The sequence below is a fragment of the Porites lutea genome, chromosome 5 (assembly GCF_958299795.1).
Source record: "Porites lutea chromosome 5, jaPorLute2.1, whole genome shotgun sequence".
NCBI lineage: Eukaryota > Metazoa > Cnidaria > Anthozoa > Scleractinia > Poritidae > Porites > Porites lutea.
This window is the reverse complement of record NC_133205.1, coordinates 671,983-694,212: the sequence shown is the minus strand read 5'-3', so window position 1 is coordinate 694,212 and position 22,230 is coordinate 671,983. Positions and strand designations below refer to the sequence as shown.

The 22,230-nt window shown below is 41.1% G+C and overlaps 1 protein-coding gene across 1 annotated transcript in view; it reads right to left on the bottom strand.

The window, feature by feature from the left end:
* LOC140936754 (hemicentin-1-like) overlaps window positions 1-22,230 on the bottom strand; it is a 53,343-nt gene that overhangs the window by 7,464 nt on the left and 23,649 nt on the right. The window contains exons 33-54 of the mRNA XM_073386239.1: window positions 21,778-22,089; window positions 20,839-21,141; window positions 20,212-20,538; window positions 18,972-19,295; window positions 17,823-18,125; window positions 17,044-17,373; window positions 16,163-16,483; window positions 15,431-15,754; window positions 14,606-14,935; window positions 13,894-14,226; window positions 13,038-13,346; window positions 11,991-12,317; window positions 11,102-11,422; window positions 10,345-10,671; window positions 9,559-9,873; window positions 6,023-6,352; window positions 4,969-5,298; window positions 3,629-3,958; window positions 2,735-3,064; window positions 2,328-2,657; window positions 1,204-1,533; window positions 185-508 (exon numbers count right to left, since the gene is read on the bottom strand). Coding sequence (XP_073242340.1) covers window positions 185-508; window positions 1,204-1,533; window positions 2,328-2,657; window positions 2,735-3,064; window positions 3,629-3,958; window positions 4,969-5,298; window positions 6,023-6,352; window positions 9,559-9,873; window positions 10,345-10,671; window positions 11,102-11,422; window positions 11,991-12,317; window positions 13,038-13,346; window positions 13,894-14,226; window positions 14,606-14,935; window positions 15,431-15,754; window positions 16,163-16,483; window positions 17,044-17,373; window positions 17,823-18,125; window positions 18,972-19,295; window positions 20,212-20,538; window positions 20,839-21,141; window positions 21,778-22,089 — 7,110 coding nt within the window. The remainder of the gene's footprint in view (window positions 1-184; window positions 509-1,203; window positions 1,534-2,327; window positions 2,658-2,734; window positions 3,065-3,628; window positions 3,959-4,968; window positions 5,299-6,022; window positions 6,353-9,558; window positions 9,874-10,344; window positions 10,672-11,101; window positions 11,423-11,990; window positions 12,318-13,037; window positions 13,347-13,893; window positions 14,227-14,605; window positions 14,936-15,430; window positions 15,755-16,162; window positions 16,484-17,043; window positions 17,374-17,822; window positions 18,126-18,971; window positions 19,296-20,211; window positions 20,539-20,838; window positions 21,142-21,777; window positions 22,090-22,230) is intronic.

The following is a 22,230-nucleotide window of genomic DNA, read 5'->3' as shown; positions in this document are numbered from 1 at the left end:
ACAAAACAAAAGAAAACAAGGCATTTTTTTGAGGGGGAGCTGGCGGCTGTACAAAAGCTAATATGTCGGTTGCTCTAAGAGGTAACTTCCATGTCTAAAGAGGCTCGGTAACTTTAACGCTCATTTAGGTATACTTTCTTTTAGTGTGTTGTTAACTTAATTATTGTCGTCTCTCCTAAATCACCTGCAACTGTTACAGAGGAAGTTGCATCATCCTGACCAGACCTGCTTTTCGCTGTGCAGGTGTAGTTACCGCTGTCATTAACCGAAGAATCCCGGATAATAAGCGTTCCATTAGAACTCACAACCAATCGCTCTCCAAGTAAAAGGCTCTGACCGTCTTTAGTCCAGTTCACATCAGGTTTCGGGATGCCCTTAACTGCGCATGTTAATGAGATGGTAGCACCCTTGAATGCGTTCACTTTTGAGCCTACACCCGCAGTTACGTTTCGATGGTCATCCGACACGACGGAGTCTTTGGACGGCTCGATTACAGGTTTAAGTGGTTCTAAAAATTCAAAGCGATAGCATTAAAGACATTTTCCTGATATGTAAACACCCTTTCTTATGCCAACGCGGCCGGAACAATTTTCTTTATTTAATAATGAGACCCACAGATGTCTGATGACGAAGCGTAGAAATGGGAAGGGGAAAGTTGGGGGGGGGGGGGGGATTTCCAGGGGATTTATATCCCGTGGAAAAATAGAATGATTGTACCTAAAATCATCGTTTATGATGAATGAATTCTTATCCCTATTATTTTATTTCTACTTACCGTTCAGTTTCTGTTACCAATTACACTTAAGGTTAAAACTACTGGAACAACACCTGTCACTCCCTTTCACGTTCTAGGAATTTGAATGGATTCGAAAATACTGAAATGGATTGTTGGTCTATATTCCTCCCTTCTCTATTGCTTGAGGAGCAATGGATACCAAATCACCACTCCAGGTTTAATGATTTTGAAACCAATATGTGCCTTTCAAAGTTTCTTGCCCGTTTTTACCTATCATGAGACGTCTTACAGATTAATTTTTTAAATGTGGCCTATATGTTTACTCTGTACTCTTCTAAAATAAAGAGATAAAGCGCATCGGAACAAGGCTATAATAAGAATCTTGGTAGATAATTCGTAAAAATTGTATGGCCAACGGACGTTCAATCTCGCCTCGTACACCACTCTAAGACACAAACTTATCCTACCTAGAATATCTATGGATGAAGATACTTCTTCAGCACCGGCTATATTCTTAGCCGTACAGGTAAACGTCCCCGAGTCGCCCGTGACTGCTGATGTAATTGTCAATGAGCCTTTATCGTCAACCACATATCTTTCACCAGGAACCAACTCCACTCCATCTTTTTTCCAAGTTATTTTAGGACGAGGTGAGCCAACAGCAGGACAGGACAGTGTGACTTTTACGAACTCAAGCTCTGTGATTTGGCTTCCAATAGGTGAGACAACGGGTCGGCCATCACCAATTGGTAACTTAGGTCCTGGCCTTTGAACCAATATCGTTGGTTTCTTTAGACCTACAAACCAGCAAAGATATACTCAGTAATCCAAGACATCATCTCACGGGAATTGATAATTCAGAGTCAGAATGCAATTGTCCATTGAGGCGTACAGTTATAAGAGAATGCAAAACAATGATTGTATCTTGTGTTAATTACATCATGCTTGGTGCATTTCCTTTACCATCAATACTGTCAGCAGTGAACTTTTTGCTGCGTGTGCGAGATAGCAGTTTTTAATCTACAGGACATTGCCCGCTTGAGCCCAAAAACCACCTCTTGCTTTACAATTTACAATGAGGGATATTATCAGCATTTGTCAAGGCGTCAAGGCTACACTCAGGACATCGTCAAATATTATTACAGTCGACTCTATCTTAACGGACACCTAGAGTTGGTCCCTGCCTTACTTTGCGCCTTTTAGCTGACTCTCTATAAGACGGCACCTCCATAAGACCGCCGGGATACCTCGAATTGGCCGCTGCATTTCTTTGCGCCTTTTAGTTGACTCTCTATAGAAAGGACATCACTCTTGGTGCCGGTGCCAAAGGTGTCCGTCTTACAGAGAGTTTAATGTATTTGGGAACTAGTATGTCAGCCACGAACAGTTAAACCTCCCCGGTAAAGGGGACCGGGAGGGTAGACCTAAGCGTCGACATTACAGAAATGTCTGTATTGTAGAGATAGAAAATTGTTATCTTTGTAGTCCGGAGAGTTGTCTATTTTATACAAAGGTTCGACGAAGCACAAACCAGCCCTTTTAAAGACTGATTTCATTTTCACTTTTTGAGGTGGGTCAGAAGAAAACTTACTTTCCACTTGTACAATGCTTGATGCACTATCTTTTCCGGTAACACTGTCTGCAGTGCACGTGTATTGAGCATTGTCTTCTTCACTGGCATCACTGATTACCAACGAGCCATCATCCTGTACTTTGTACCTGCCACCACTGAGGAGTTCCTGGTCACCTTTTGTCCACGTGACAGATGGTTTTGGTACACCGCTGGTAGGACACTGAATGGTAATACTTGTATTGACAAGTGCTGTCACGTTATCACCAATGGTTAATGTTAATGGCCTTAAGTCTTCAGCTTCTATAGTGTTTTGACGATCCGAGACCTGCACAACAGGTTTTGAAGGCTCTGCAGAAAGAAAGGAGACCAATAGCTACTAAGGACGAAAAAAAAAAACAATTTAATGATTTCCTAAAAATACTGACCTATAATCCAAACTGTTGACGATGCACTATCGTTGCCAAAAAAGCTTTGAGCGTTACAGCTGTAACTTCCACTATCCTCAACCGCCGCTTTAGCAAAAACTAGAGAGTTGTCACTGGTGATAGAATAACCATTTTCATCAGAAATTTCTGCTCCATCTTTTGTCCAGGTAACAAAAGGTGTTGGTACTCCACTCACTGGACACTTGATGGTGATGGTAGTATTGGAAGCTGTTGTCACGTTATCACCTATGTTCATGACGACTGGGCTGCCATCACGGAAAGGAATTTCGTTCCCGAATTCTGGGACATCGATAGTAGGCTTGGTGGGTTCTGAGAAAGATTCCAAGAAGAAAGATAATACCTTATATCAGTGTCGACCCTCCTAGTTAGCTATAAAATGCAATGCTATACGTTTCTCTTAAATGTATATCAAAAAGAAAGTACTTTGAACAAATGCCTGAGTAATTTGATAAGCTTTCTTGGAAAGAGAAGCTATTTGGTTACACTAAATCTTTCACAAACGATAGTGGTCAGTCCTATGAAATCATTAATTTATGAATGGAAAACATACGAAATAACTCATATTCTGAACTGGTGGAAATGATCCTCGCAGTTGAATAAACAGCCTAAGGGGTAGAGGTTACGTCGGGCCATCGAAAACGTGAGGGTTCGATTCCCGGTCAAGTCGGAATTTTTTTTTCAGGTTCTTTTCCAACCGCATAGGTTGTTTATTCAACTTCGAGGATCATTCCTACCTTCCAATTTACTCATCACGGTGTTTTATGAGTCTTTACAGCGTTTACAATAGATTGTTGAGTTTCTCACTCAAATGCCAACTACAACTTGTAGGCTTGGGGTAAGGGCTATGCAACAATATGTACTGTACAATCTTACCAACGACTTGCACTGTGCTTGTCGCACTATCTTTTCCTGCAGCACTGTCTGCAGTGCACGTGTATCGAGCACTGTCTTTTTCATCAACTTCATTGATCAGTAATGATCCATTGACCTGCATTGTGTACTTGTCACCATTGAGGATTTCCTGGCCATCTTTTGTCCACGTGACAGTGGGTTTTGGTACGCCCGTAGTAGGACAGTGAATGGTAACACTTGTATTGGTAAGGACTGTCACGTTATCACCAACAGTGAACGTAATGGGACTTCGGTCTTGCGTTTCTATCATCTTCGGTTCACCAGAAGCCTTAATACGAGGCTTAGAGGGACCTTTGTAAGATTAAGAAATTGTCGTTAGAAAACAAATCTAATATACGACATGCAATGAAGAACGACACGAAAAAGACGCGGATAACTGATGGATTCGCGTATAATTATGAAAATCCACAGTCAGGCATGACCCTTTCTTATTAAGTTAAATGTGCTCATTTACAACGATGATTCGTTCTGTGATGAAACCATCCACTGTGAACACGGTCTAAAAACTCGGCTGCGCCGCGGTTTTCGGTGTCTGGATACTATAGACAAACACTGCGACTCGTGTTGAATATACAACTTGATACTTTGAACTTTTCATACACTTACACTTCTCAAATTTACAATAGAAGATTATGACACCCAGTCATGAAAACTCATGGAAGGAATTGTGCTCACTTTTTTTATTTATTATGAGTTATTGACAAAGCATGACGTCAAGATGGCTGCAGGATATTGACCAGTATCCAGCCCCCTTGGATCGAGAAGGAGGAAACGTCAATAAAACGCAAAAGAGAACGAGACCAATATTCAACAATCTTGACAGACCAAACTTCGCCAATAAAGAATATATTTTACGGCCAAAACAAAATCTTTTCTTCCGGGAAAAGGCGGAAAATCTTGGGCGGGTAAATGAACTCAAGAGAGAATAATGGGACAGAGGGGAACGCTCAGTCTAAGTGAATTTCACCAAAACTATTTTTAGATCAATTAAACGCTTGAAATGTACCGGAGGTTGGTTTCCGGAGAGGTCCCCAAACTTTCAGTGCTGTCAAGAGAAAATAATAGGACGTTATGCTCTTTTGTTGTGTCACCATTGCAATATTCTGTATTCTTTGCTTTGAGGCGGTCGCGCGTGGACTTGATAACGTTTCAAACAATCTATTGAAATGTGCGGACTTCCCAGGAATTAGACTTCTGTTTAATCACAACCGCTAAAAATAACTTTAGTAAAATTCACATGTCCCAGACAACACCCCAAGATTCCCTCTCATTATTATCTCTTGATTCACTCTAATACTTACCTATAATATTTACTGACGATGTTTCACTATCCGTGCCTGACACGCTCTTTACACTACAAGTGTACTCTGCGCTGTTAATAGCTCCTGTTCCTTTAATTACAAGACCGTTATCACTGGTGATGGAATACTCGGCTCCAGGAACAACTTCTTCACCATCTTTCATCCAGGAAACAGATGGTGATGGCACGCCACTGACTGGACACTTGATAGTGATCGTGGTGTTCGAGGTAGCTGTTACGTTATCACCAATATTTATTGTCACTGGACGCCCATCAATAGCGGAAATTTGTTTTCCATATTCTGGCACCCTGATGGAAGGCTTTACTGGTTCTAAGGAATATCCAGAACAGATAGTTTTATTCCGTTTGCATGCGAGCCAACGCATTAACATAAAACGTCGCTATTGCCAAGACATTCTATTTTAAATACGTCAGGAAACCACCTCGTACAAAGGGCATCCGATATTAAACTGAGAAATCCAACAGGTACTGCTTACGTTGTTTTCTCGTTGAAGAAAATGTAATTGTTTGCTAATAGTTTGCAACGGTGATGAAAAAAACATCAAGAATTAATCAGATAAAACGCAAAACTGACTTCTTTGAGGCTAGTTTTCACTAGCAACGGAGTCGGAGTCGTAAGCGAAGTCGTACGAGCGCTTATGACCTAGTCAAAGACCAAAATTGGAGTCGTAGCAGAGTCGTAAGTGCGACGGAATCTAAGTCGGAAGAATCAGAACGTTTCCATATTCTTCCGACTCCGCCTATGACTCCGTCGTTTACGATCTAATGAAAACCAGATTGTCGGAGTCGGAAGCAGAAGGATAAAAACAATCACAATGCACGTTCCCACGTTTTGTGATTGGTTTAGTTCTTCCGCTTCTGCTTACGACTCCGATAACCTAGTTTCCACTTTGATCGTAAACGACGGAGTCGTAAGCGGAACAAGAACGCTGTTTTCACTAGATCGTAAAGTTCTACGCTTCTGATTACAACTCCTACTCCGACTACGACTCCGTCGCTAGTGAAAACCAGCCTTTACTGAAGACAAAGCTTACCTACAATCGTCACATTACTCGATGCACTATCTTTTCCAGCAACATTGTTTGCACTACAGGTATAACGAGCATTGTCTTCTTCATCAGCCTCAGTTATCAGCAATGAGCCGTCATCCTGAACTAAGTACCTGCCACCACTGAAGATTTTCTGGCCATTTTTCGTCCAAGTAACAATCGGCTTTGGCACTCCTGTGGTAGGACACTCAATGGTAACACTTGTATTGGAAAGTGCGGTCACATTGTCACCAATGGGCAGAGTTACAGGACTTCGGTCTTGAGCTTCTATTGTTTTTGGATCACTAGATGCCTTAACAAGAGGCTTAGAAGGTGCTATGAAGACCAAAAATAAGAAATATTTAGTTGAGGGTGAATTTTTTTTTACATTAACGGTTGTGTAAGCTATGTCGAAGGTGCAGTGCAACCGTTCCGTCCTTGTAGTCCTTAAAGGAATGTTGAAGAATGTTATGGACGTTTCGATCACTTGTTGTCTGTAATCGTTATTTATTTATTTATTAATTCATCAGATGATGGCCTTTGGGTGCTCTTCTTTGACTTCGATGGTTAATTAAGGAGAATAACAGTAACGCCAAATCGTATGTACTTTGAAAACTCAAGTAAACCCAATTAGAGAAAATGCTTTCTTTATGGACAATTTTTTGTCCACACCTATTGTATAACCTTTCGCTACTTCAATTGTCACGATTTCAATAGTTTTCAAATTAAGCTACAACTGACCTAAGAACTTTACTGTTGACGTTTTGCTGTTGGTGCCCGAAAAGCTTTTAGCACTACACGTGTACTCCCCGCTATCAACAGTCTCTGATCCTTCAATCACTAGTGATTCGTCGTTTGTAAAAGAATACTTGAGACCAGGCACAATTTTTAACCCATCTCTTGTCCAGGTAACAGTAGGTGTTGGTACTCCACTAACTGGACACTTGATGGTGATGGTTGTGTTGGAAGATGCTGTCACGTTATCGCCAATGTCCATAGTCACTGGGCTGCCGTCACCAAGAGGAATATCCCGGCTAAATTTCGGTACGTTGATTGATGGCTTCACAGGTTCTACAGAAAATTCAATTGAATATCATTAAGTAATACTTAGTTGAACAAACATATTTAACTGTTACCAGAATTTACTTACTTTTTACCACTAAGTTAACAAAGTCTCATTTTAACCAAGTCCTTCGCCGTGAGAAAGTCGTATGAGTATGTATGTGAGTATGTGGACAGGGTGTTATCCCGTAAAAGAATTTTCCGGGTTTTCTTTTCACAGCATTAGTTAATCATATAACTACTAGAGTCTCAACCATAACTTACAAGCTTTGATTGCTTATTAAATGCACCAACGCTACTAAAGCTTCTCTTTAGGTAACAAAAATGTGATTATTTTACAAAAATTGGTAAAATTTGTTTTTCTCCTCGAGAATGTTGTATTAAGTGATGTTTCCATACACCGATACGTATGCACCTGCACAGTTTTGTTGTGATGGAGTTATGGTTTTATTGACGTACGTTTTCATGAACAACTTTTCTGGTGTAGTTTTAGGTTACGTTTACACGATACAAGATAGCTTATCGTGTCCAGTATAGTGTGAAAATCTTTCCGATATGTGACTCTGAAGTTTAGAAATAGGCGGGGCGCAGTTTCGCTCCGTAATAAAAATCGCACCGAAATCACCATGCTTATGGTGTAAACAGCAGTCCTATCCGGTATGGTTTTCGCGCATGTGCAAAAGCTATCCTGTACAGTGTGAACCTAACCTTACTCTTCTTTCGTCCATGCGTCTACATTACATAGCAAATATTTGTGACACAACGATCCAGGCTTAGCCTGGGATAAACAATTGGTTTTGAGCAACCCAATATTGAAGAATAAGAGAGCAGAAGGAAAAGAACCAAACCACCCTTAGGAAAAGTGATAACAATTCTTACCCACAACTTGTATCACAGTTGACGCACTATCGTTACCAACAATGTTTTCCGAAGTGCAGGTGTACAGTCCACTATCTTGTTTTCCAGCTTCTCGAATCAACAATGACCCATCCTTCTGAACTGCGTACTTGCTTCCTTCGGTGATTTTTTGGCCATCTTTTGACCAAGTAACATTTGGTTTTGGTTCGCCGCTGGTTAGACATTGAATAGTAATTTTTGTCTCAGTAAGTGCCGTCACATTATTACCAACTGTGGCGGTTAATGGAGTTCGATCTTGACATTTTATCGTCATTGGAATCTCCGGTGTTATAATGGCCGGTCGGGTGGGGTCTGCGCGAAAAAAAATGAATAAATAAAAAGAAAAACAGATTGGAAAAAAGCTTCAAAAACGAGAAGGAATTTAGAGAGCCTGTTCAGCACAAACGACGGCCTTGATCGGGAAAGTCGGGAAATATTGGAATGGCTTTTTTGTTTCATAAAAAAAACTCATCTAGGGTTGTGTCTTCTCTCTACGCCACCATCAAAGAGAAAACGTTCCTCGACAAACAAGCAGTAGACAAAATAAGGTAGCTTGTCTGTCTCATCGAGGCCCAGTGAAACCGCCAGCTATTCGGCATTTCACCTTGGAATTGATGCTTTTCACTAGATGGGCTAATCTTTTCTAACAGGAAAAATTCACGAGGTCATCGCGGAGTAGGTGTCCATCGTAAGGTCTTGAAAACGACGCTAACGTTATGGACATATACGTCTAGACGTACATGCAACGAAATCCGGAAGTAACAGCAGAGAGCAGAGGATTAATTAATTCTCAGGGTGATGAGCACTGCATAATAGAAAGGAGAGGTCGGTACGCCACGTTGCCATGGTAGCAAACTTTCTGGATGACAACAAATCAAAACCTCTCTTAAAAAGTGGATTCGCACTGTTTCAAACTTTATCGATCTTATCTAATTTCGTTTAATTTATCAAAATTGGTTGACAAAACTTTCTGGGTTGAATCCGAAAGGACCGTAACTATCTAAGTTTAGATAAAGAAAAAGAGAATTCTTGTGTTGTGCTCAACTACCCGATAAAGTGGGCGAGTGAAATTAGGAAGTTTCATGTCGCAGTAGTGCAACAACGGCTAAGAAAGCGTGACGCACGTGCAAAGTTGTTCTTTTGCCAATCTAATCCTATTGCTTTATTGCTGTTGAAAAAACTCCCTATTGTTGTGATCCAGAAATTTTGCTACCATAGTAACGTGACGTCACACTTCTCCTCTCTAAACCCTGGCTACAGAAGTCCGTTTTCAAAATACCTGGGATGAAATAACTCGAGCGCACGGTTAGATATCAAGAATTATTAAAACCTGAATCTTTGGATAATGTAATTCTAGGGCTCTGATTGGCTTAGCCATCATGATATATGAGCCATTACACCAAGCTCTCAAATATGGTAACTGTACGCGTCGGCTCAACATTAAAAACAAACTGAAAATCGATTGTTTTAAGAAATAAAGTAGGGAAGAATTCTCGATATTTTGAGGGCGTTTTTAATAAACGATTATTCTACTCGCGCTTGTTGGATATGAGATGATTATAAGAAAGTATAAGGCCACAAACCTAGCACTCTAATAAAGCTTGAAGCACCATCTTGACCAACAAAGTTCTCTGCAATACAAGTGAACTCGCCAGGGTCCTCTAAACCCTTGATAACTAAAGCGCCATTGCCATCAGTCTTATAATTACCACCGTTACCGAGTTGTCGCCCATTCATTTGCCATCGCATTCTTGGCTTGGGTATGCCTCTAGCAGAGCAGTTAATGTTTATAGGCGTGGTAAGAATGGCTGTAAGGTTATCTCCTACATGCATGTCTACAAGATTTCCCCCACTAACGTACACTCGCCCAGAAATTTCAACGCTTGGTCTGATGGCCTCTGCAAGGGGGAAAATTGAAATTAACGCCAAATATTTATTGCCGCACTTAACAGTAACCATCTCGCATTATATATCACTACACAAGATATACTTCGATATCGCTAATCTTAGTAGTGGGGAGGACGTGTGTCTCATGTGAACCTCTCCAAGGTTTTTTTCTATAGATCAGAGTTAATATTGTCAGCCAAAATTGAGAGAGATCACTTCCGTCGACGATTGTCACTCAAATTGTTATAGGGTACGACCTGCCTCGTACCCAGACGTCTCTCTCTCGATGAAAATGTGCGCGCAAAGGAAGGCGGGAAGGAGACCCTTCCCATGGTCCCTTGCGGTTCATCATCAGTCGCTCGCCTCTACCTTACCAAAAAACGAAGCGCCTGAGGAGGAAGCTAGGGTACGACTTAGAGAAAAGAGTCTACTGATAACAAGTTTGCCAAGAATGGTGTGTTATATCACTCATATAGCCCTACCGTAAACCGTAACTGCGCTAAAAGCTATGTCCATTCCAAGGAAGCTTTCAGCGATACATGCATAATCTCCAGAATCTTCAAGTTCCACTTTAAGTATATTAAGGACACCAGTACAGTGCATGTCCATGCGGTCATTAGAAGTTAGCATTTTTCGATCTTTGATCCATTTGATCTTTGGTTCTGGTACACCAAGGACTGGACACTTTATGGTCAAAGGACTGCCTCGTAAAAGGGAGGCTTCTTTTCCGATAGTAATGTTCAGGCGGTCAAAGTTTTGCAAAGATTCTTCGTATCCATATGATGGCATTATCTTGGGAGGCATGGGATCTGAGAAGAAAAAACATCGCTAATTAATGGAACTGATTGGATACGGAAATGCGTGTATTCCATCCATACCCAGGTCGTGAAAAAATGAAAATAGTTGTAGCTTGATCAGACCTTAAAAACCATTAAGGTTCATGCATTTAATAACCTCGTACTATAGATATCATACACAGTTACACAGTGTGGCCATTTTTTGTTGGTGTTTTGAAGATGATGGTGATGACGATAATGATGTTGTTGATGATGATGATGATGATGATGATGATGATGATGACAATGGATGTGTACAACTCAGCTTTTCGATGGCGAGAACATAATTCTGGATTTATAAACAAAGGATACCACTTATCTCTAGAAAATTCTTAGGACCATATGGCCGAAATAGGAAATTGACTGCACAAAGCGACAAACGGTAATGTGTATTCATTCTTACCATGAACTTTTAGCGTAGAAGTGGCGGACGTTACTCCCGCAAAGTTCCTTGCGACACACGTGTAACGATCAGTGTCCATAGGATCCAGATTAAACATAATTAATGTGTTGCCAATAGCGACATAGTTGCCGCCGCTTCTCATCCTCATTCCTCCTCGGTACCAAGAGATAGCTGGTTGGGGAAGTCCAAAGGCGGGACATGTCAAGGTTAATTTTCTTCCTTTCAAGGTTGTTAAGTTGTCTCCCACTTTTCCTCTGAATGGCTGTCTCTCATACCATATGATATAGGACCTGGATCGTCTTATTCTCGGGCGGATAGGGGCTGAAGAGAAGTAAATGAAGTTAGAAACTACATCTGTGAATATTTTGTTCATAAAAACCTGTACGTTACTTAACGAATCAGCCCCTACAATACCTTACTGCATTGTGGATAGCGTGAAGACTTAGAGACTAGACTTAATCTGATTTGGCTCAAATACGACGGAAGGAGCAAAAGAACGGAGGGAGTGTCAGGGACACAGAGCCGGGGATACTTTTGCACTGCAATCGTGAAGATAGTTTCAACACAAATATCCAAACCTCGGTTCGTACAAAGGAAGATGACGCTCTCCACTGAACAAAAATCCATTTAGTGGATTATGCAATTGGTTTCGTTATCTTTTATTCACTGGAGAGTGATTTATCAAGTTGATAGGTTCATTTATCTTTAAACATTTTAGTCCTATTTTCATGTCATCGCTATTCCACAATTCAATACTGTGAATAAATATCTAGACAACACTGTTAAACCACTGCACCTCGGTACTCTCCAAATTTATTTTAGTTATGCTTTCTGATGTACTGAAAAAAAAACAAAAACATCAGTATTACAACACTTCAACTGACATTACCTCGAACAACAACAGAAGAGACTTGGTAAGTTTCCCCAACAAGGCTGGTGGCTAAACACATATAGCGCCCCGTGTCTGTCACAAGAGTGTTCTTAATGACCAATGTCCCATCACTAGAAATGGAAACTCTATCTTTTGATTTCAAAGACTCGCCATTTTTGTTCCAGGAAACGGAAGGCTGAGGAGTTCCCTCAACTGAGCATGTCAGTGTGAGTGTGGTCCGTGTGAATGTCTCCACCGATGCACCAACAGATGCTCTAACAGAGCGTCTCATGTTTAGTGCAACTATTTTACCTTCGCCAGATTTGATACGAGGAAGGATTGGTTCTGAAACATTAATTTAGAAAGTCAAAGATGCATTGATATGGCGAGAAGAGGAGCGACGACTAGGCGTTCATTTACACATCATACAGGTTTTGCTTTACGCAGGCCTTAGCCAGCGTATCTTTCAAATGTCTTTTTTCGCGACCCTAAAGGAAGAAGGAACATTGGCTAACCCGAAATCTAATGCAATGCATTCGTTCTCAGACGTTCCCGGTGATATTTCGCAGAGATGATGGCTGTCTTTCTCCTGTTTTTAAAATGACCTGAAAACAATTTATTACAAAAAGCTTCCAAACATTTAAAAATAATTATTGAAAGGTATATGTTGTGGTTAATTTTTTATCTCAGGTAATTTTATTTTTCCTTTGTTTCAACTTCGTTAGCATACATTATCATACCCAAAAACAAAAGAAAAACAAAAATTGCTTGCGATAAAAAATTAACTACAACATATACATTTACACAATCTTTTACTGCTTTTGATAGCTCGCAAACGAAAAACAAAGCAAAAAAAAAGGAAGCAAACAACACAAAACTAGAAAAGAATAGCAAATACGGACTATTACAAATATATTGGATATTTTTTATGCTGCACACTTATTACCACATGAGTTTCAATAATGCATTTGGCAACTCCTACGAGGTTACAAATTGTACTAGGAATACATCTTAAAAAGGGCTCAATATTCAAAATCATTGTATTGGTGTTGTGTATTTCCTTACCAATGACGTCAATTTTCGTGCCTTGCGTTGCATTTCCCGCCAAATTCTCAGCAATACAAGTGACCTGTCCGGCATCGTCACGGTCGCTGATACTAAGCACCAAAGAGCTGTTGTCATAAGATTTCACAGGTACACCCTTTCTAAGCCACGTGATTTTCGGAGTCGGTATGCCACTCGCCTGGCATGTAATGTTAACACGAGTGTATGAAAGCACTGTGATGTCACTTCCTACTGGAACATCAACTTTCGTCTTATTGGAAAGAGGTATCGTGTCCAGGGAGGATTTCTTGATAATCGGTTTTGTTGGATCTGCAAAATCGCAGAACGTTAAAACATTAAGTTAAGAGCTCAAACGTTTGAGTTTGCTGACAAGACTGAGATATCAAACACTTGCAGAGCATGAATCTCTATTCAAACTACGTTATAATAATTTATGCATTAGAGCTCGGCACATGAAAAGTTCAGCGTCTGAATCAAAACCGATCCAAAGTCGCACCAAGGTCGAAATTCCCTGCTGGGCTAGGTGGGAAGAACGGCTGAGCAGTTCCAAATTGAAATAGGCGTTCCTAATTGATTCAAACGCCGAACATTTCATGCACTTGATTCAATGTATTAGGTTCGACTCACGAAAAGTTTGGCATCTGAACCGGGCCTTTGTTACCATTCTTTTCTGGCCAAAGCCAAGAGAACAAGTCTTTCAATGATGGCAAATGTTGGCATGCCCCTTCAGTTTCTGGAGTTACAGAGTAAATAGCTTACGGATTGATTACTGCTTTATTAGGAAAACATTCCCGTAGATTGTTCTCTGGGCGGCACAACCGTCAAAAGGAAAACATATCAGTATAGAGACACCAACCTATAACAGTCACTTTTGTAGACTCCCGATCGGCACCAACTTCACTCGTAGCGGTACATAGGTATTCGTCTGTATCAGCAGCAGTAGCATCTTCAATTGTTAACATTACAAATTGCATAGCCGTGTTATTGACTGGTGAAGTCGTACGAAGCGGCTTGTCTCCTCTGCTCCAAGTCACTGTTGGGTTAGGGACGCCGTCAGCTGAGCAGGTGATTGTAATGTACGAGCCCGAGAGAACTGTAACCGAACCACCCACTGTGGCTTGTACAGAAACAATGCCCGAAAGCATAACTATGTTCTCCTCTGAAGAACTGATGTCTGGTGGCTGAGGATCTTTGAACAAACAAAAACTCTTGTCAGGAAACAAAACCTCTTGCCAGGTGCTTTCAAACGAAGTTACATGAAAACAATTTAGTAACCGTCACACATTACAAGAATCAGCGCATGCCTGTGTTTCAGTGTGACTTCCACAAACCGTATAAGAGCGACATCATTTTATACAACAGTCACTTTGAATTTTGTTTTATTTTGTGTTTCTTTATATACGGTTACAACAGGGTAACATCGCATTTACCCTAGACCATAAACCATCGCCACCCTACTCTTTTATGACAGGTCCAGTGTACACTTTATTCGTCAGTTACTAAGAATAAAGGAACACAAGAGTAAGTAAATGAAAACTGTTAGTGTACCAAGCTGTTACTAAACTCACCAACGACTTTAAGAGCTGTTGTTGCCGAAGCAGAGCCCGCGACGTTTCGCACAGAGCAGACATACCGAGCGGTATCCGTAGGCTGTAAAGACATGAGCACAAGGGAACCATTTACAACCTCATAGCCAGCATCTTGACCTGAATCTTGTCCTTCTTCGTCTAGGACAGTCCATTCCACAGTCGCTTGAGGAAAAGCTGAGTGCTCACAAGTTAAGGTTAACTTAGTTCCTGTGAGAACTTGTACTGATCCTCCGATGGGAAGCACCCTAGGTTCTTTGTCATACCACGAAACAGTAGCATTGGAAGTTGTTATGATAGGAAGTTCGGCTTCTGCAAATGGATACGAAATATTTAGACTTTCTAAAAGACCTTTATTTTTTTTCCTGGTTGTTTATACTATTTTGTCGATCGCTGGGTCGCGGCTCGACTTCACTGAAGCTCACTTGTAGCATTTGTAATGAAATATTCTGTCAGTTAGACTGCCCGTTCACTGTGTGCTATACGAGATGTAATTTCTCACATGCAAACTTTCCATGTAAACTTGAGCCACTCCTAAGACAGGTAGCGTTCTGAGACGTGCTTAAACTTAGGTCTGCACTTCCTCTTTACAGACACCAATTAAAAAGTAATCCTGCATTTTTCAGTTATTTGTCTTTTGAAAAATTATTTCTTGCCTGCTGGCGATACGGAAATTTGGCAATAATTTAATGCAATTAAAGATGAACTCCTTCGCAACCAGTACCGTGTCTAAATTGAGAACGACTGGGAACTTAAGCAAGCTAACTAACAAGGGAGCTGAACTGAACAAATCCAAGCGGATCTTACCAACAACTTCTAAAAGAGCTGCCTGTGAATCTTTACCAGCTTTGTTGACGGCGTTGCACATATACTTCCCGGAATCTCTCGTGTCCACTTCACGAATTGTTAATAAAGTTCCCTCTTGCTTGATGTCATATTTGTTAGCTGGCTGCATGTCGCCAGTGCTATTCCAGAACACAGAAGGTACTGGTTTTCCTGATGCAACGCAGCGGATATTGACAGTGGTTTTCTGAAGGACTTTAAGTGTACCTCCCACAGCTACAGTGACTGACTGTCCATCGAAAGATTCAATATCAAACGGCTCACCTCTAATCAGAGGTTTCTCTGGCGCTAAAGAAAACAACAAATGAAATACCATAATTATTTACTTATGCATGCTGGTGCCACAATGTTACAATCAATACATGTATTTGCGCAAGACGCATTTAATCATAAAGTTAAAGACGACTTTGAATTCGCTTAGTAATCCTTATCGTCTTTGTTTAGGTGATATCATAATCGTCATTTGAACAGCTGTTACAATGTTAACCTCTTGGATAGTAGGGACGTCGCGAAAATAAAGCAAACCAAGCAAAAGTAAGAGGAGCGCCATCTGGGAAAATGGACCCTGTTTCTCTACCCATCCCATGCGTGTTTTTCGCATCACCTTTTACTGCAAAACTGTACATTGCTATCGTGGAGTCTGGAATAGGCTAATACAATGTAATTTCCATTAATGCTAGCTAGTTACCAACGTACATATGAACTTGAGGAATGTTGCCTTCTCTTCGAATCCAATGCCATTTGTCGCTGCACAGGTGTAATTGCCGGTATCTGACTTTTTACTGTCGAGTAGTATCAGCGTGTTGTTGACAATCTTCAATCTGCTGCTCGACTGAACCAGAACACCGGATTTCGTCCACGATATAACAGGAGAGGGCTTGCCACTAGCTTGACAGCGGATGTACACAGTAGTATCGACTAACGTTTCTAGGTTATCCCCAATGACCAGGTCATGCTTCGTTGATTTATAATCATTAATATCATTGTTCGAAGACAGTATCTTTGGTTCAGCTGGAACTAGTAAGAGTCATTAGTGAGATCAGTATAGTCATATATCAAACAAAAACTGACCTTCTAAAAACACTATCGATCTACTGAAACATAAAGGATTCGAAACCCTGCAACTATGCTTCAACCTAATATTTCTTTCTCAGTGCACTTTGAGAAATTATTTCAAACATCTTGAGAGAGATGATTTTTAAGTCATTGACACAGGCGACTCGAAAGAAAATATGCAAACAGTGGCGGATCCAGGGGAGGGGCCTAAGCCCCCCCCCTCCTTACCGCAGAGTTTTGATGATCCTGGATTAGCGCTAATAGACCTTTAGGAACCGGGCCCTGGTTGTTACTCTAGATGCTCTACCACTAAACCACAGGAGACTACTCTGAACCCCATGTGTCACTGACTGAAAAATCATCTTCCTCATGTATTCATCAGGCTTGAAATTTACCATCACATTTCTATCATTGCGTTTAAACATCTTTTCTGTACTATTCGTCGAATGCACTGTACACCTAGTTAAGACCAATATCGATTTCTGTATAAACATTCAAAAAAGCAGTAGGAAACGTCTTACTAATAAGAGACAAGTGTGTCGTCTCCGAGGATGATCCATATGCGTTTTTGGCCACACAGGTGTAAGAACCAAGATCTTCAGGTGTAACACTAGTCATTGTAAGTGATGCGTTTTCAGAGTCAACGAGTCTAACGCTTCTGTCCTTTACAGATGAACCGTTGAAAAGCCATCCAATCGTCGCACTGGGAAGGGCTATGACTGGACATAAAATCTTTACAGCAGTGCCAACGACAGTTGTTATGTTTCCTCCGACCACGATGGTGACTTCATCTTCTCCGCTGACCGATAAAATGTTTTGCTTTGGGCTTGAGATATTAGGTGCAGTACCATCTAAGCAAAAAGGTAACAGATCATTAAATGGTTATCTTAGATGGCCCTTCCTGGCAATCAAGAATGTTTTTCTCTTTAATTCTGTCTTTGTTAGCCTCTAAAACAAGACGAAAGCAATGAAAAAAGGCTTTCTTGATTAGCAAGAGAGTCTACCCGCCTAGGGCTTTGCAGAATGAAACTTGTTTTTTTTTTTCGTTTGAGTGACGTCACTGAAAAAAGGTCAGGGAGCGCCGAGGTTGAAGGCATATTTCATCTTTCGGGATACGCTTAGATGAGACCCCACTGGTAGAAAACATGAAGACGCGTTTGAAACTCTTGCAAAATTGCGTCTGAGTCCATGTTCTTCCCACTCTACTAACTATGCCAAACAGAAAACGTTGCACCGCGCAAATATGAAGGGTGAATTTTTCATCTAGTTTTTTTTTCTTGAGCTAATATCAAATATTTACCCAACACGTGGATTCGTATATCCTGTGTAACAACTCCATCAACGTTGGTAGCAATGCACTGATACCGACCAGAGTCAGATGGTTTAAGGGTCGGCAAAACGTACACTGGTCCCTTAGCACTCAATGAAGTACCATCTTTACTCCACGTGATCTGGGGCACAGGAAATCCAGTTGCGTTACACCTGATGGAGAGTGAATTGCCAGTGACGGTCGTGACATTTGTTCCGGCATCGACCGAGAATGAACCGTCCTGAGGAAGCTCTAGTTCCTGGTGAACTGCAGCAATTCTTGGAGGTGACGTTTCTGAAACATTTAATTAATGGGATAATTTCTTGAAAAGTAATGGAAGATAAGCGAGAGAGGTTTTTATGTTTAACGATGGAAATTTCATATTACACCTTTACGCGAGTTGATCTGTTCAAACGTTTGACACCACTTTCACAATCAGTCTGAGGTAAAACCCTAAAACAGGCGTGATTTGATTGTGTGTTCTAAGCAACATCAAAGTGTCTGCATGAATTGGCTCATAATAGTGGGTACACCAAATGGGAGTGCCTTAAGTTATCACGTTTAATTTGGATTCAAGGACTAGTCTACATCACCATCGAATACTACTCCCACCATCTCAACTTGCAAAGGTAACATCTCCGACAGGCCTCCCGAACAGTACCCCGTTAAGGCGAAACAAAAGAATAAAAAGGTTGTCAGCAAAATCTAGTTCTTCGCACTCCGTCTCAAAACAAAAGCTGGTGGCTTTAAAAAATTTCCGTTCATGCCAGTTTTTTAATTCCGAAAACGAAAAAAAAAAAAGATACTTTAATCAGCTCCCTCTTAACGGTCACGTCACTAAAATGGACATCTAGAGTTGTTGTCTGCCTTTCGTTACTCCTTTTATTTGACTCTCTGTAATTCGTCATCCTAATGAAGGTCAATTGACATCCGCCGACCATCATTACCTGACTTTTTCGAGGGCTCATTTTTCTAAGACGAACATCTCTCTCAATCGGACATATAGTTCCGGTCCGAAAGGTGTCCGTCTTAGGGACAGATGACCGTATCTTCGGGATGAAGGAGGAGATATGGCAATTGGACACGGGTTTCCAGTTTTCTTGTAAACTTGACCCATCCTTGAATTAAACTGCCCCTTACCTGTTACATTGACCAAGGATCCTGCAGAAACCTTCCCAGCAAGATTGCTTGCTGTGCATAAATAAAGTCCAGAATCTTGGCTAGTAATGTTCTTGATGATTAGCACAGAGTCATTCAACAGCACATTACCACTTGTTTCTAATTTGTTTTCCTCTCGGTTCCATACGATGACTGGTTTGGGGAGCCCAGTTACGAGACATTTGATCAATATCTTTGTTCTACTCAGCACAGTAAGCTTTTGACCGATTGTCAATGTAACGGGCTCTCGATTATCCAAGTTACTCACTGCTTTATGAGAGACCGTTATCTGTGGTTGTTGTGGTACTATAAGTTAGAAAACAACAGAGACGAAATCACATTTGTGTGGGTGAGCACTGGGTAAAACTTTTTGGTATTTAAAAGATAGAAACAAAATCACCATGACAATTTTTGTAATTTTTCTAATGTGCGCGTTGTGGTACTTTTAAGTCAGACCCAAAGTAATATTCAGGTTTCAGTATCATTCAGTGGATTGTTGTTCAACATATGTCAAGGGTGTCAAAAGAAGAAGTTCGATTTTAAAAAAGACTCCAGTCACGTTCATCTGACATCCCTTGATATTCACACACTAATTTACCACCACACCATTACTACAACAGATGCTCCGTGGCTACTTTTTCCCAGCCCGCCTGCAAAGGGAATGTCTAAAGTTACCCTCTGTTTTCCCTGGCTGTCGTACCATCTACTATTTCGAATTCGCACGAAATATCCTTCTCAACTAGACTGTTGACGGTTCCCTATTTTCCGTAAGATCGTCGAGATCGAGCGCTTTGGGTTACGGGCGTCTTACGGGCGGCCATCTTGGTTTCAAATGTTCCTAGTCTAGCCTGGCGATGAGTGTTAAATCTACTTCGGGGGCAGGACCCGACGCCCACCCCCTCGTTACATATTTTAAAATGTTCCGAGTCTAACCTGGGAATGAGTGTCAAAACTAATAAAAAAGGGGGCAGGACCCGATGCCCCGCCCCCTCGGTATATATGAAAAAATGTTCCGAGTCTAGCCTGGGGATGAGTGTCAAATCTACTAAGGGAGCGAGTGCTCTCAACTCACTTCCTCCACCGCTATAAACCCCAACGCCCGCCCCCTCGGTACATATAAAACCAAGATGGCCGCCCGTACTGGTAAGCGCTCGATCCTGACGATCTTACGAAAAAATAGGGGACTGTGAACAGTCTTCTTGTCAACGTATGCGGTTCTCACTTCGTACTGTAACGAGAGATGAAGCACGGTCAGATCCCAGCGCGTTGCTCGCTTCACATGTGAACATGCCACCTTTTCTATAAGATATGCTGAGGAGAAATAAACTCCCTGTTTCCTGATCCACATTGAGCATCATACTAGGTTGCACAGGGTTACCATGTCGGTACCACTGAATGGAAGGTTTCGGAAATCCAGTGGTAGGACAACTGATTTCCAATCCTGAATTTGCCAGGGTGGTCAGGTTACTTCCGACTGTTATCGCCAAAAAGTCGATAGTCATGTGGACGATGTTCTGTCTGGATGATTGGATTTTTGGAGCTTGGCCAACTATAAGTTCAATAAAGACAATGTTGGTAACTATGTGCCTGTTGATAACCACCCGAGTATAGCGCGGGACTTATACCTTGCTAAGGTAGCGAATTATCCGAAAACTCCGACAAAAAGTTCCGATGAAAATACTAGGGTTTAATGAACGTTGAGATGGCAGGCTTTTTACAGCTGCTGCCTGTTATAATCTTCTAAAGAATAATTTCACGGCAAATTGTATGATTTTAGCCACTTCTCTAAAAGCTGATTGGAAGATTTCGTTTGGAGCTAGGGTCTCACCTAAATGCATAATTTACTCACCAAGTACATTAATTTGGGTTGTGGCTTTTGCTTCACCAGCAACATTACTCGCTATGCAGCTGTAATTACTGCCATCATCTGGGACAGCCGCCTCGACATTATATGAGTCCCCTCCTCCCTGCACCACCTCTCCATCTTTTAGCCACCTGATCTGTGGTTTTGGAAAACCGCTGACTTGGCAAAGTATGGTCACTCTGTTACCATGTAAGGTAGTTACCACACCTCCAACGGTTACTGACACTCTTTCAATTTTCAAAACGTCCACGGTTTGTTCGTCAGTCGATATTACGGGAGCCTGCAGCGCTGAAAAGAATTCTGTTAGAATACTGTTTGTCTAGGGTACTATGTTTACGCAAAACATCTCTCTTATGAGGACATCTCTGAATTACAGACACGTTTAGTGGCCCTGAAGATACCGTCAAACTCTCACATGCTTTCCTTCTATTTAATACGGAGACCTCCGTTATAGGAGTAATTGTGTCTGTCCTTTTTGTGCCCGTGTATATACTTGGTTGGACTGTATAGGAAGGAAAATGCTTGCCCTATTTTAGCAGCAGAAAATACATCATGGTCATGTTGCAAAGAAAACAACAACGAAATCAAATATTTATATAATTTTACGCCTTTATAAATCATTCACTAAAGCCAGCCAGCCCAGATAGAATGAATGCTGAAAGGAAAAACCGTCAGGGATGTATGACACTTGTACTTAGATAGTTGATGAGGTGATATTCGGTAAAGATATATTAAAAAATGCCATATTTTTTTTTTAACAAAACACAAATGTTTCGGATGTATATATGACCCTTCTTCAGTGTGAGGAAAACCGTTGACAAAACGGTTTTCCCCACTGAAGTTGATTATAACCTTTTTTTAAACTATTCTTAACCTGGCGAGTTTTGAGCCTTATTTTACAATATATTAATGTTTAACACATACCTATTACAGTCAAGTTTGTTGTGGCATAGTCATAAAATTCCACCAGTGAACTTGTTGCCGTACAAGTATATTGACCACTGTCATTTACTTCTACATCTAATAGTGTTAATGTCGATTCCTCCTCGCCCAGAAGAACGTTCCCCTTTCGCCACTGAATGGACGGAGTAGGAAAACCTTGTACTGGACAGGAGAGTATTACGTTGTTGCCACTGATGGTGACGACTTTGCTTCCAGCCACAACTTCTATTGACCTAGAATCGTAGACTTGTACATCTTTAACTCCTGTGCGAATAATTTCTGGAAGTGATGGAACTGAAGGCAAAATTGAATCACAATAAATCAGCAGCTGTTGGAAATCCCGTATTGACACGGCGTGACAAAACATTGATCATCGTGCGAAGGAGGCGTTACATTGAGCAAAAAATATAAGTTAGAGGTCCTTTATCCCAGCAA